The 14436-nt window shown below is 39.4% G+C and overlaps 1 protein-coding gene across 1 annotated transcript; it reads right to left on the bottom strand.

Moving 5' to 3' along the window:
• Positions 1-83: 83 nt before the first annotated feature.
• Positions 84-12801, bottom strand: LOC111595633 (monocarboxylate transporter 3). Its single transcript, XM_023309442.2, has 3 exons — positions 12467-12801; positions 1449-3352; positions 84-1375 (listed from the first exon to the last, which is right to left on the bottom strand). Exons 2-3 carry the CDS (start codon positions 3343-3345, stop codon positions 1221-1223), a joined length of 2052 nt encoding a protein of 683 aa, XP_023165210.1. The 5' UTR covers positions 3346-3352; positions 12467-12801; the 3' UTR covers positions 84-1220.
• Between the last annotated feature and the right edge of the window lie 1635 nt (positions 12802-14436).

Below are 14436 nucleotides of genomic sequence, written 5' to 3'. Positions count from 1 at the left end.
GAAAATATTCCTTAAAATTTTTAAAGTCGTTTTGATCAATTTTTTATATTTAATAATAATAAAAACATCATATTTTAGTTTTGTAAATTAATAAAATTTTGCATTTTGTTGTTGAAAAATGTATATAACTTTTAAATAGACTAAATAGTGTACATAGCTCTAGACTGTATGCTGTGTTGTTTGTCTGTTGGCTGTTCATTGTTCTGTATAGATATGATGTTACTTTCAAGTTTTCACACAGTATTAGTTGATAAACATGAGTATGTATATAACTATTTGCCTATATATGATTGTGTGTGTGTGTGTGTGATTGCCAGAAGGGCCAACGTTTTGTTTGTTTTCATAATCAGCTAAGGCGAAGCGTTGACAACGGATCGTGGAGTACGGTCTGGATAGTTGGGTGCAATGACCCAACTGCAACAACAACAATAACAGCTGTAAGGTTTGTATGTGTGTGTGTGGGTGTTTCGCTTGTCTTATAACTAGAAACTTACATATGTACAAACTATGTAACAAGTCTGGGGCGGGGCGGGGGAGCAATAGCTACCAATAAATTTAGTTGAAGTTCTTAAACTAAACAAATGCAACGTCATCCTCATCTCTCTTAATTTGGCAGTCGATTTGTGGCCCAGCCATAAGCTCAGCTGCTAAATATGATATAGATATAATCGTCATCATCATCATCATCATCATTATCTTGATCTTCTACGTCGTTCGGCTCACACGCAGCGGAGCGTTTTGCACTTATGATTGAATATATATCTATAAATTTTAGTTACAAATTGATCAATCAATACTAAAGCTTAATGTATGTATATATATACATATATAGATGTATCTATATATATGCATGTGTATGTATATGTATATGTGTGTATGTTTAAATTGAGGCGAGGCACTCGATAAAGCAAAAGGCACAAACATTACACTTAGAGTAAGGCTACTTAATCTAGATCTAGACAAATACGACGACGTATCAAGTACATGCTTCAAGCAGGCACTGAACAGCAAGCAATTCGTTCGATTTGTTGCTGCTGCTGCTACTGCTTTTTCCAGTTACTAATTCAGTTGCTTTTTCAGTTACTGTTGCCGTTGCTGCTTTCAATATCTTCAACAACATCGAGTGATTGGCAATTAGTGTTAAACTAACCACTTAATGGTACAAATGGGGCGCTATCAATAGACAATAAATGATTGGGGTTTCTGTTGCCTTTGCATCTCTAGGCCGTGGATAGTGCCTCGTTCTTGGCATTGCGCTTCTGCTCCCAGCTGGATATCCAGGTCAGAGGATAGCAGAGGAACGCAGACAGCAGTATTAGGCCGCCGGCAAAGTAGAAGGCCACATTGTAGCTCTGCGTAGCTGCATACAAGGCACCTGTCAGCGAAAAGAAAGCAAATCACATCCAATTCTTATGCAAGTTAACTCTAGTTGGTCCCTCCTGACTTACCTGCTATGGGACTGCCTATGGTGGCAGCCAAGCCCTGGAACAGCATAAGGAAACCAAAAGCATTCGTCAGTTTCTCCAGGCCAATCAACTCCACAGCGATCAGGGATCGCAGCGCCGAGAAGCAAGCGATGCAGATGCCAAAGAGCACAGCGAATGCCCATTGGGTGGTGGAATTGATGACCACGCCGCTGAAGATGGTGGCTAGGCCGCCGGCGGTGAGGGCCACATTGTTGAGCCACAGCGGCTTGACGCTCGGGAAAGAGCTCATCGAGCCGCAAACAATCCTAGCGAAAGTGTTGATCATGCCAATGCCAGAGATAACAGAAACAGCCGACTCCTTGGCCATGCCAGCGTTAACGGCACGATCCGTGAGGAAGGAGAAGGGCACAAAGAAGCCCATCATGGTCAGAAAACCACTGAAGGCCAGGCACATGAAGGCCGGCGACTTGAGCAAGCTGGTGTCCAACATCGTAGAGAGTGTGCGTCGCACTGCCTCCGGGCAGATGCGGCAACCCTTCTGCCTGTCCTCCAGCATATCCTGCTTGGTGGGCAGACGCGTGACGGACATGTGATAAGCCAACGAGGTCTGCGATTGATACTGCGGGATGCGTGTAAGCGAGCCGGTGAAGAAGATATCGTCTCTGTACATGGGTCGGGATGAGGCCTGCGACTGGCCATGATGATGGCCGTTCTGTTCATGATGGCCGCCAGCGCCGCGCTTAGCCAAATCTTGTGGCCGACGTCCGGAAACCGTGTGTCTGCGTGCCTGAATGCTGACGGGCTTGGCCTCCGTCTCCAATAGGTTATCGTTCTCAGCCTCCTCCTCGTTCTCGCCGACAGTCGTGAGTTCCTTGTGCAGATTGAAGGTCAGCTGTTGGGGATCGCCATTGGGCGTGGTTGGCTGTGACTTGCGCAATTGCTTTAGTTCCGTGCCCTTGTTGGCCTGGCCCGATGGACGACGCTCCAGATTCATGCCCTTGAAGATCTCCGCAGCCGTTGGATAATGATGGCGCTGCGAGGCGCCCATGTAGGTATTATGCGCCGAGTTGGGCATGGAGTAGGCAAAGCGACCCTCGGGCAGCGGCTTGGTAAACGCCGCCTGATGCAGTTGTGGGGTTGGAGCCACCGTGCTGCCATGTCCATTCAGCTTGCTCTTCTCCTCGTCGACAACGGTGCCATCATCGGTGACGCCCAATGTAATGGGCTGTATGGGACGGAAAGCGAGGCCAAAGATTGCGCACGACAAGATCATGATGCCCTGGATAGCCAGTGTTGTACGCCAGCCTGTCTTCTCCAGCAGCAGATCGGTCAGCGGAGCAAAGACGAAGGTGCCCACGCCGGAGCCGCAGAGGGCGACACCAGTGGCCAGGGCGCGCCACTTCTCAAAGTAAAAGCCAATGATGACCACAGCAGGTATGTAGACCATGCAGAAGCCAATGCCACCCAAGATGCCATAGACCACAAACAGAAACTCCACGCTGGTGGCGAAGTACGACAGACCAAAGCAGATCGATCCGAAGATGGCGCCGGCAATGGTCACCGGACGGAAGCCGAAGCGATTGGCCAGCGCACTGACAAAGGGTCCGGCCATCAGGTAGCAGCCGCTGAGCAGCGACGAGACGAAGGTGACATAAAACTTGCTCACGTGAAACTCTTTCATCAGCTCTTCCTGAATGATGGCCGAACAGAAGACGATGCCATCGATCACTGTGCAGCAGAGGAAGGAGGCAACCATAACCACCCACGCCCAGCCGCTATCCGGTGGCACGACGACCGCTGCTGTATCTGTCTCCTCCTCCTCTTCCTCTTCATTATCCTTACCCATATCCGGATGCTTGGAGACGAGAGCATTGACAGTCGCCAGCTCATCCTGCGATCTGGTATGCTGTGTGGGCATTGTGCAGCTGCATGGAATAAATAATTTCAAAACTTTTATTAAAAATAAATAAATAAATATTATATAAATGTAGTTATTAATAAGTATATATTTGCTGAAATAATTGTTATGCAAATGGTATTTATTTTTTGTATTTTTATCAGCCAACGAGCGCCCACACAAATATTCGCGCGTAGCCTTCACACAGATTGCGTATACGCCCCCTTGAACGGAAATACACTTTCCCTTTTCAATATACATAGCATGTATATATATATATATATATATATATAATATATTATGATTATAATTAGTCACGTGTGTGTACTCTTGCGTATTTGTAATGCATTTGTTGTTGTATCTCTGTAGTTGTAGCTGTATCTGTAGCTGTTGTATGACTATCTGTATCTTTAGCTGCTTGTATCTTTATCTATGCTTAGCTTTTGTTTATTTCAACGACGTCAATCGGTTCATTGTGCGTGTGTGTGTATCGCTGGGGGTGGGTGTCAAACGTCAACGTCCTCCTCCACCTCAGTGGCAAAGCCAGTGCCAATGTCAAGCGAACAAAAACAACGACAACAACTGCGTCAAAAGCTGCTTAAAACAATCGCAATAAAAAATAAAAGCAAAATTCCTGTTTTTTTTTATTTTCCAAAAATAATATACGTGCTTAAGCTGTTCGTCAATTTTCCACGCAGTTCGGCATGACAGCCACAATTTTCGCATACAAGAAAAAATCTCTTAAATTTTTTCCTCTGTTTTTTGGTTTTTTGTTTTAAATGATTTTTCCTTTAGATATTAATATATATAAATTTTTATATTTTTATGCATATATGCAAAAAGCCTAGAGTATTTTGAACATTTTTATATTTTTTAGAATATTTATATATATATATTTTTAATGTGCTTTTAACTCATTTTTTGTAGTTCATTTTCTTTGCACCCGCGCAGCAAAGCTTACGACCTTGATTCTTTATTTTTGGCCTTATCTAATCTGATCTGGATGCGAATACGAATGCATAGCTATTTGGGCTTATGACTGCTATAAACGTAAAGTACTGCAACATTTGGTTGCGACACATTTATTTGGCTTACAAAATGTTTGTGCTGTCTGAAAAAACAATCTGAAATGTGGATCAAGCGGTTAAATGTGCAGTGCTTATATAAATGTTATATATATATATATATGTGGGTATATATGTATATATACCTACAATTAAGATCTTAACGAATTTGTAAGGCTTACAAAATGCTTTTAATTGCTTAATCAAGAAATTGAGTTATGATGTGGCTTAGAATCATTATATATAATGAAGAAAGCTCGAATGTAATCTATTTGCTATGCTATAAAGATTTCCCTGTGTGGGCTTAATATTATTATTTATTTTGACTGCTTGTAAAGGTTATTTAGTATTTATTTTTTAAAAAGGGAATGTCTAAATACTGCAAATAAAATATTAAATATTAATCACACTAAAGCAATTAGCAACGACCACGATTTAAGGAGTTGGAAATCATATTTGATATATAGAATCATATTTCATATGTTCTTATATCATATATGTTCTGTTTCTGAATTCATGCTTATATGATATATATTTTATATCTGAGTTTCTTGATATATATATATGAAGAGTTACGTTTTATTTTAAAACATGATTGTAGCTCTTTGGGTAAAGTCTTTATCAGTCATAAATCGCGTAAGATATGATTTCTGCCTACTATCCTATATACTTCACTTCACACATATATATATATCATAAATTTCAATTATCGCCTGTCAGCAGACACACTTCAAGTCACCTGGCAAAATGTTAACCCTCATCCTAATTCTATAAGCCACCTATGTGCTTAGGTTAGTCACATCGCCTAGATAAGAGCTAAGATATATGATGTCGGAGATTTGTTTTGATTATATATATATATATTCGTATAACGCTAATGAGCTGTCACTTTACTCAGATTACCGCTATTTAGCATTATCACTTGGCAACCCTGCTGCTTACCGCATGTACAGTTATTTATATGTGGCTTAGTGCTGGCATTTTTTATTGCCTGGCAACCCCGAGCGTGAATGTTTTTAAAAAAATAAATAATACCCTGGCGATTAGCTGCTGATTAGAGCATTGTAAATAGTTTATTGTCTGCCTAATAGCAGCAGCAGCAATAGCAGTTCGTAAACTCTAGAATAAATATTATAAATAGCCTGAAAGTCATGGTATAAATCAATTGATTTGACCAGATTTGCTTTTAGCCACGATTAGATGGCCTCTAAAGGGATTTGTTGCTCTATCATGGCCCAAATACCCAGATAAGCCACTTGGCAACCCAATATTGACATGTGACTTGCTTCAAGCATTCGACTTCCTTGATTATGCCAATTTATGGTGCACCATATAACTCTCTATATATGTATGTATGTGCCATACTGAATTGTGTTTGTGGCCGTTTAAGATAGGCGTCGTCGAAACCCTTTAACACTTTTGTTTATTATGCAATATTATTATTATTGTTATTATTGCTGGCGCGAGTCTCGTATTTCATGATTGCTTTTTTATTTGCCCAACGGTCAGGCCAAAGTGTTCGCCGGCCAGTAGGAAATGGCTCAGCACATTGCCCGAAAGAAGCCAGACAAATGTTGCTGCTTCTTGGCGTTGTTGTTCTGTGTGTCTGCTCTTAACTGGCTTGCAGCTAACCCTTACTATAAATAGACCGTTGTCAACTTGTTGAACGAAATCGAACCATTTGGTTTTCGTGCAAAGTACAAAACGACTTCAGGACAGCAGAACGCGCCCAGTTGCACAACTCAGACAGACTGAGTCCATGCCAAAAGCGAACCCGACACTATGAATACCCTCTAAATAAACATGACAAGTGCATAGGAAATTTAACAAATTTGGGCAGAATGTAATGTGGTTAAAGAATTTGTTACTTAAATTAAAATATTTACATTTTATATCAAGATCTTTTTATATACCTTGAGATATATGTTTTTAACTATATTTTAGAATATTTAAAATTTCTTAGATATCTATACATGTCTCAATAATTTTAAAATGTTTCTATTGATCTTAGTGGAATGAGGCGTATGTCTATTCCTTTTCTATTCGCTCTATATTGTATTTATCACAGACAGACAGATCTTAATTTCACTCTATATTTTTAAGTATCTTACTCCAGCTCTACTTTACTCCTCTACTCACTCTCACTCTATCTTTGTCTCTGCCTATCTCGGTCTGTATCGCTCTCGCACTCTTCACTCTCTATCTCCACTCTGTTCCACTATTCTGTCTCTCCCTCTTTCTCTACACTCTCTCTACATTCTGTCTCTCTCCCTCTCTCTCCACTCTGTCTCTCTATCTCTTTCCATCACCTTCCCTATTTTTCTGTACTCTCTCTATACCTCACTCTCAATCACTTCTTCACTTTTTACAGAGTATCTGCCAGTCGTGCACTGCCCATCCTGTAAACAGGCTTATTTTTTATTTGCACTGCCGCGGCGCTGGGTTCGGCGGCGTTTTATGTCATTTATGCAGCACAGACAGTGGCTAGATAGTATGTGGCATGGAGCGGAGCTGTTGTCCTTAGCCTGGTTGTAAGCTAATCCCGCTGTGAGCAAACACGAGCGTCCATCCATCAACTAAAGTAGTCCGCTTGCCCCTGCAGACCATGTCCGTCGACATCCACGTCCACGTCCACGTCCACGTCCGTGGCTGCAGCTGTTGTCAGTGGCGTCTACCAAACAGTTGTCAGAGTCAATTGCGACTGTTGACAGCTCTTAAACTGATGCCCGTCGATTGAATTAATAAATATTATAGGTGAAAACATATGGCTAAAGACAGATGCCACAAGAGCGAGCGAGAGCGAAAGACAGACGCATAAATAGTCAGGCAGACAGACAGACAGACAGACAGACAGACAGCAAGTAGCATTGTTGCTTTTCCCATTGCTGGTTTTTCCTTTTAGCATAACTGTGCGTACATATGTAAACGTATCTATGTATCTGTAGTTGTGCTGTGTTTGTTTGCGTATCTCATTAATATCCGACTGTCTCTTTTCCACAAAACATGTGGCTTGCGCGTGTGTGTGCGTGTGTTCCACAATTTGTAGCTACATTAAATGATTTTCTGCTCAAAATATTAATTAGCTGATGCTTCTGTTTGAATTTCTTTTTGGTATGCCAACCTGTTGTCTGCGCCCGTATAAGGCAGCGAGCCACAATAGCCGTCTTTTGGCCTTCCCAATGGGGCGTGCGCCACTCCAAAAGTTGGCCCAAATTATTTGTGAAACATTTCAAAACAACTGGCGCTAGGGTTTGTCAGTTCATTGAACGGCCTTTCACCGAGACACAGACGCCAAGCCAAGCCACTAAGAGTCAGAGTCATAATCATAAAGTCAAAGTCTGAGTCATAGCTTAAAGTCCAAGTGTTGCGCATGCGCAGAAAGTGACGGAAATTTTAACAGAATTTATAATTACAACAGAGGCATCTTCAGCTTAAGTTGCAATTTCAAATTTAATTTATACGAATTAATAATGCCGAGAATACTGCAAAGAGTTATCGAGCCATATACATATCTTATCTTTACGCATAGTTTTAATTTTTAAGGAGCTAATTGTTATGAATGGAACTCTTTAAGCTTCAAAAAGAATTTCATCAATTATTTACTGACAATGATATGATATGATATGATATGATATGATGATTGAAGGTAGACTTAAAGGCTATTAATATTATATCTAGGCAATTCATATCAATTCTTCATTTGCATAGATTTAATTAGCATAGAGAGAATGGAATTAGGAATTTAATAATCAATGATTGATCTTGAGCTGGAGAGAAAGATAGATAGATAATATTTTGAAACTAATATTATCTTGAACTTTACGAAAGTCTACAATATTATCAGCTCATGCCTAACAAGATCATTTAATAACTTGACTCAGATTCCAAATCAGTCAAGAGTAATTTTTATTGAATTTTTTAATTACTGAATTAGATGAAGAAAAATTTGAAAATTTCAATTCTATTTAATGAAAATATAGCTATAGAGGCATATATAAATAAATATATATATATATATATATATATATAAATTATCTTAAGACCAAAGTTCAGCAGTCTGCAAAAGAATTCGAACTGTGGAATACTTCAGATAGCTGTTTCCTTTTGTTACATAGATTATACGCACGTTGCTTATAAAGCTTAAAAAGCATATATATTTATGTATATATATATATATATATATATATATATATATATATATATATATATATATGTATGCAGTATAGAGCAGATGCGGGACGCACTTTATCAGCTCCAGTTATTGTTGCTGCTGTTGCTCTCGGCACTATCGGCATGAACAAAGGCATGTCAACTCTTTGGTGGCACAGCCAGTGTCAATGAACAATTAGTGGAGCGATCAATGGTCGTCCGGGTCTCGTAGAACCGAAAAAGTTCATATATGTATATGAAATACGTAACATAAGCCCGACTGCTCTTTGTCGGAAGTGGAGCATGCGATTCGAAATCAATTAACATGTTTAAATTATGGAAAACTCAACTAAGTTTAGCATTTAATTGCTCAGATGCATTTGAGAGGCGCAAAGAGAGAGAGAGAGTGAGAGAGAGAGACTTGTCACTGATTTCACAATATAAATTCATTTTTGATAGGGTTATCTGCACGTGACATATGATGAGGCATAGTTGAAGAGATACAGACACATTTACAACATCAGATACATTCAGAGCTACAGATACAAGTTGTGTCCTCGTTGCTCTGACATTGGTGCCAATACACTTTCGAATTTAAAGCAAATCTGATAAGGTTTCAATATGAATATTATGCATACAAAAACAAATAATTATATTGCAGATACATTTGTGTGGTACGGAGAAAGAGAGGGACGTAGGGAGAGAGAGAGAAAGGCAGTTAGCTATAGAGACAGAGAGAGAGAGAGAGAGAGAAACGCAAACTTGACACTGATTTCTAAATGGCAGTGTAAAGTAGATTGATTTTTTATGGGGTTATCTGCACGTGCCTTTAATCAGGCGCTTGCTCAAGCTTCAATCAGAAGCAATAAAAGATACAGATGCTTTAACAGCTACAGATACAGATACGCAAGCTGCGTTGCCGTTTGCTTTTTGACATTGGCGCCAAAACGCTTTCCAGTTTACAACAAATCTGATAAGCCTGAAATGTATAAATATTATATTTATATTTAATAACAAACAAGCTGCAACTGCATTTGAGAATTGTCATCCAGCTGCTCGGACCACAGCCTTATCGCGACTATCAATCAACAGCTCAGCTCAGCTCAGCCCTAATCAACTGCAAATATGTAAATATTTTCTGAACTGATTAACGTAAAAGTTTCGTTGTCTGGTAATTATTTATATTTGTTCATAAGATGTGGAAAAATTTTTTGTGTGCACTCAATTTGTATGTATAGAAATATATATATATATTTATATAAGTATCTTTAAGGTTCCACACGCAAACGCGCTGAGGCATATCCAATAAAAAAAACTCTAAGAAAAAACCGCAAGAATTTTCAACAAAAAAAACATTAAGCCACGCTGGAAACCTCAGTTATTTGGCAATGAATGATTGACTGACTGAGTGACTGACTGACTCTCTGGCTGTCTGACTGGTCGACTGTCTGTGCCCGTGTCTCTGGCTCTGCTGCATTGTAAATGCGCAAAACTTGTTTACAGCAACATAAATAACTCAAATATATATAAATATATAAACAATCTATACTTAATAAATACATATTCCATGCCATTTGCTACTTAGCCTAGTTTGCTTTTGCTTATTAATTAATTTAATTGAAATATTTGCCAGACACATGCCACACTTAGTATGTAATTGGGCGTCTTATTTAATTGGGAACGTTAACATATGAATCAGAATCAGAATAAGCATTTCTATCTATATCCGAATCAGTCTTAGTCCCAGCTGCAGCGTCATTGGCAGTTCTAATGCTTCTTTAAGTCGAGCCGACGTCAGATCCTTTTGCTTTTGAATGAGCTAAGAAAATTATATCAACTGAGTTTTATATATACTTCTAGAGATTTATTCTGTATGTTAAGTGGAACAAAGGCTTTATTTATTGAGCATATGATTTAGCTGTTCGTTCATCTTTAATACATTTATTTTTTAATTATTTCCTTATAGCCAGTGCTCCAGAAATTGTCTGTATATAGAGACTTTGCGTTTATATATTTGTATATAGTATTCATGGACTAGATAGCTGAGGACTTAAGGAAAGGAAAGCTTCAAGAATCCAAAATCGAGTGAAGCAAGAAAATCATGAAATATTAAAACATTGATACAATTACCGAAATCGTTTGCTAGGTGCGGACAGGTAGGACAGGGCATTCTCTAGTCGACTACAAATGAATTTGGCATAATCTTACATATTTTTCTGCTTTATCTTCAAGTATATTATAATATATTATTACTTTTATTGCATCCGCATCTTGAAAATGATTTAGAGTACTTGATTTTCTATTTAATTTATAATATTCTTTATAAGCTTTTGTTTCTTTATCTCTGAGTACCATTTGCTTTCCCTCTTATATATATTCATTCACAAATTCTCGTCTCGATGGCACGTTTCCCATAAAATACCTTTTGTTTTAATTAGTGTAGGTGATTATGCATTATTTCTTATGTTTCTTCAAACTGATTATGCAAATGATATAATCGAGATGTCAATAACGGATCAACTAAAAGTTGACTTGTTTTTCAACCCAACCGGCAACCGGTTGGAAAGGAAAGTCAAGAAGTCGTGCGCAGAGATCAAAGACAGAGCAAAAGGCCTTGAACAAATGCCAACATATGTATAATATTATTTTCTTTTTATTTTTTTATTGTTTCCTATGCTGCCTTGATGGGTTTTCTATGGGTGAGTCAGCGCACAGTCATGTCTAGATAGGCGGAACAGTCGAAAAAAAGGCTGCAAGGGTGTGTCGCACTTTTTTTTATACCCTCAAAATATTGAGTTGAGCACATGGGCTCTTCTACGACTTATGTAACAGGCACAAGTAAGAAGAAGAGCAGACCTGTTTAGCTGTTGCCTAAATGTTCTAGGCAAATCGAATTATCAAAAATATTTCCAGGAAATTGATTAAGAGCGATATCAAATTTCGATCGCTGGGCTTATCGCGAACGTTGTGAGCGATTGAAGTGCCCAATTTGCTATACTGATTAGGCTAAGGTACTGGATAGCTCTGCAAATCTATAAAAAATCGAAGCAGAAACCCGCACAGCACTTGCTGCAGAGCATCTCCTAGTCGTATACGCCCAACTAAAGCCCACTTATTTGCTTTACTTTTATGTCTATTTATTTTTGCCTAAAAATCGGCTATAAAACAATTTTCGAGGTTTTTTTCTGTTTATTTTTTTTAGTGTAATTTGCATGATAATTGCTTTCAGCATTAAGATAAAAGTAAATTGCTGGTAAGAAGGGGTTCAGGCCAATTAGTTCTTGGTAAGGCATTTGCATAGCTATTGCACATATCTGTAGCTGTTGCTGTAGCCGTGGCTATCGCTGCAAAAGTATCGATCTAGACTTAAGCTGATTTTCTTCTCGGCTGTTTTTCAAGTTCAGGAAAGCAAAAACTGAAAAGCAACATCGGAACGAAACAACGTCAGCGAAAAACGCCCATAAAAGGCACTCGAAAGCCGTTTACGTGTTAACGTGTTTCTGGTTCCTGATTCCTGGTATTGGCATGATGACTCTTCAGGCTAAAGCCAGAGAAGACGACGACAACATCAAATGTACCTATATATATACATATATTAAAGTCGCGTCGCGACGCGTCTCGTCGCGTTGCATCGCATCGTGTCTTCGACTTAAAGTTAGAACATTAAAAATTTGTGACGAAGTTCCCGGCCGGTGTGCACAGAGTCTCAATGGAAGTTGTTGGCAGACGGCGCGACGTGTTTGTTGTTGGTTGTTTCTCTTAGCCAAAAAAAAACTCGTTTCTGGCCGCTGGTAGGGGCCATGCGACGAGGCGCGGTCATGTGACACAGGCATAAGGCCAAGTCTTTTTAGCCATTCATCTGTATCTGTATACTTAGCTGACGGTGCGCGCGCGTGTGTGTGTGTGTGTCTTAGCCCTCTTGCGCTTACCTTTTGATTATGTTGTTGTTGTTATTGTTTTTGCTGTTGTGGCGTCTGTTGCAGCTTTCAATTTGTTGAGTATTTGAGTTTTTTTCGCTTAAATTGGAACCCGGTTGCGCTTCTTGCTGTCTTGTGTTCGTTTTTTTTTTAGTATTTTTTGATCTATTTCTGGCCGCCTTGTCGTGGGCAGTGCAAAGAATTTCTTATGCGAGAAAGCGAAAGCAAACGTGAACCGCAGCACAGCACAAAAAAAGCGAAAGTTGACTGTAAAAAGCGCCTCAATTTAGAAACTGAACCGAACGCAAGACGAGGAGAGCGAACGCGCTTATAAATACTTCTAATATATATATATATATATATATATACAGTTATATATATGTATCTGTATCTGATTATCTGTAGCAGTTTAGCAGCTGTTCGTACGATCCCCGTATACTGTTCTCGATGCGTGCGAGTGTGTATGTTTCTATATGTATATTAGTTTTAGTACATATGTGTAGCATATGAAATGTGCGACCTGCCTCCGCATGCGAAAGGCACGCGTTTCAAATAAATTCGTTTGGATTCGTAATTTATGCTATATATATATATATATATATATATATATATTCTATTCTGTTATATTTTAGTTATTCTGTTTTGCTGTTTTTTTATTATTTTTTGTTTTTTTTAAGCTCTTGTTTTGATATTCTGTTCTCAGTGGCGCTTTGGCGCTTTCCAATACGTAATTGATCGCGCGCTTACCGACCGATCCGAGCAACTGACTAAAGATAACTAAAGGGAAATGGAAATGTGCTGGCAGTATAAACCACAAAGCAAAAAGCAACAACAGCAATAGCAGCAGCAGCAGCAGCAGCAGCAGCAACAGCAGCAACAGCAGCACCAATACAAACAAACAGTCCGGCCGCACAAGCACCGCAAAAACAGTACGCAGCAGGCTGCTTTGCGATACGAAGGCACATTCTCACGAGAACTGAACAACACACACACACACACACACGCACTCAAACGGACACACACGCTGTCACACGCACACATGCGGCGTGTGTTTGTATTTGATGTTTGTGTGTGTTCGTGTTTGTGTTTGCTTTCGGCATGTTGTTGTTGAGCTTGGCGCGTTCTTTTAAACGCACATTACCAGACAACGAAACTTGCATCGTCTCGCCCCACCTCACACCGCCTACCTAACCCAACTCTTTCTATACGCTCTACGTTATCGTACATACGGCGTCGTGAATGAAAATGACACAACAACAACAACCGCAGCAGCAATAATAGCGTCAAAGTTAGCCAACTAAAAAAAATGTTACAACAACAACCGGCAAAACTACAAAAACATGGCGTGCTGCCCAAGCAGAAACTGTGCGCATGTGTGAGTGTAACTGTAATTGTATGTGTATGTGTTTGCCTGTGCGTAAGGTACTCGCTCAAATGAACTTGCTGAGAGTGCAAGCTCTCTTTCTGTCTTACTCTCTCTCTAACATGTGGCCACTCTTGCCGTTGCTCTTGCTTTCGTCTTAGCGCTTGTCAGACAAAATGGCCTGCCAAAAAAACATTATAGCAGCAGCAACAACTAGCACACACACACACTCACGCACATATTGTACGTATACGCAATGTGATTTCGATTCCGATACCGATACCAATACAATCAAGAGTTTTGATTGTTGTTCCTTTTGCTGCTGCTGCTTCTTCCCAGAATTCTCTCAATTTCGATGCTGTTTTTCTTTGACTCATTTGTATCTTCTTTTTTTCTTAAGTTTTGTATCGCAGCCAAAAAGAAGTTTATTTTTTTGTTATATTTTGTATGGATATCAGGCGTGTTTGCCAGCCTGTGTTTATATTTGTATTAGTAATTATGGTACATTGAGTGTATGTGCTGTGGCTTTTTCCACTAACAAGTTATTTTGAATGAGATCCATTCACGTTTTTTTCATTTTATTTTGACTTTTAACAGGTTACCGGCATAACACACGCAA

This window comes from Drosophila hydei, unplaced genomic scaffold, assembly GCF_003285905.1.
Source record: "Drosophila hydei strain 15085-1641.00,03,60 unplaced genomic scaffold, DhydRS2 tig00008134-arrow-pilon, whole genome shotgun sequence".
Classification (NCBI taxonomy): domain Eukaryota; kingdom Metazoa; phylum Arthropoda; class Insecta; order Diptera; family Drosophilidae; genus Drosophila; species Drosophila hydei.
This window is presented reverse-complemented; position numbering and strand designations above follow the sequence as displayed.

What these genes read in the sequence shown, in the direction of transcription:
- LOC111595633 (XM_023309442.2), bottom strand. Translation starts at nt 3,345, where the DNA reads ATGCCCACACAGCATACCAGATCGCAGGATGAGCTGGCGACTGTCAAT. An exon ending in CATAGGCAGTCCCATAGCAG is followed by an intron (nt 1,376 to 1,448) that starts GTAAGTCAGGAG and finishes TTTCGCTGACAG; the next exon opens with GTGCCTTGTATGCAGCTACG.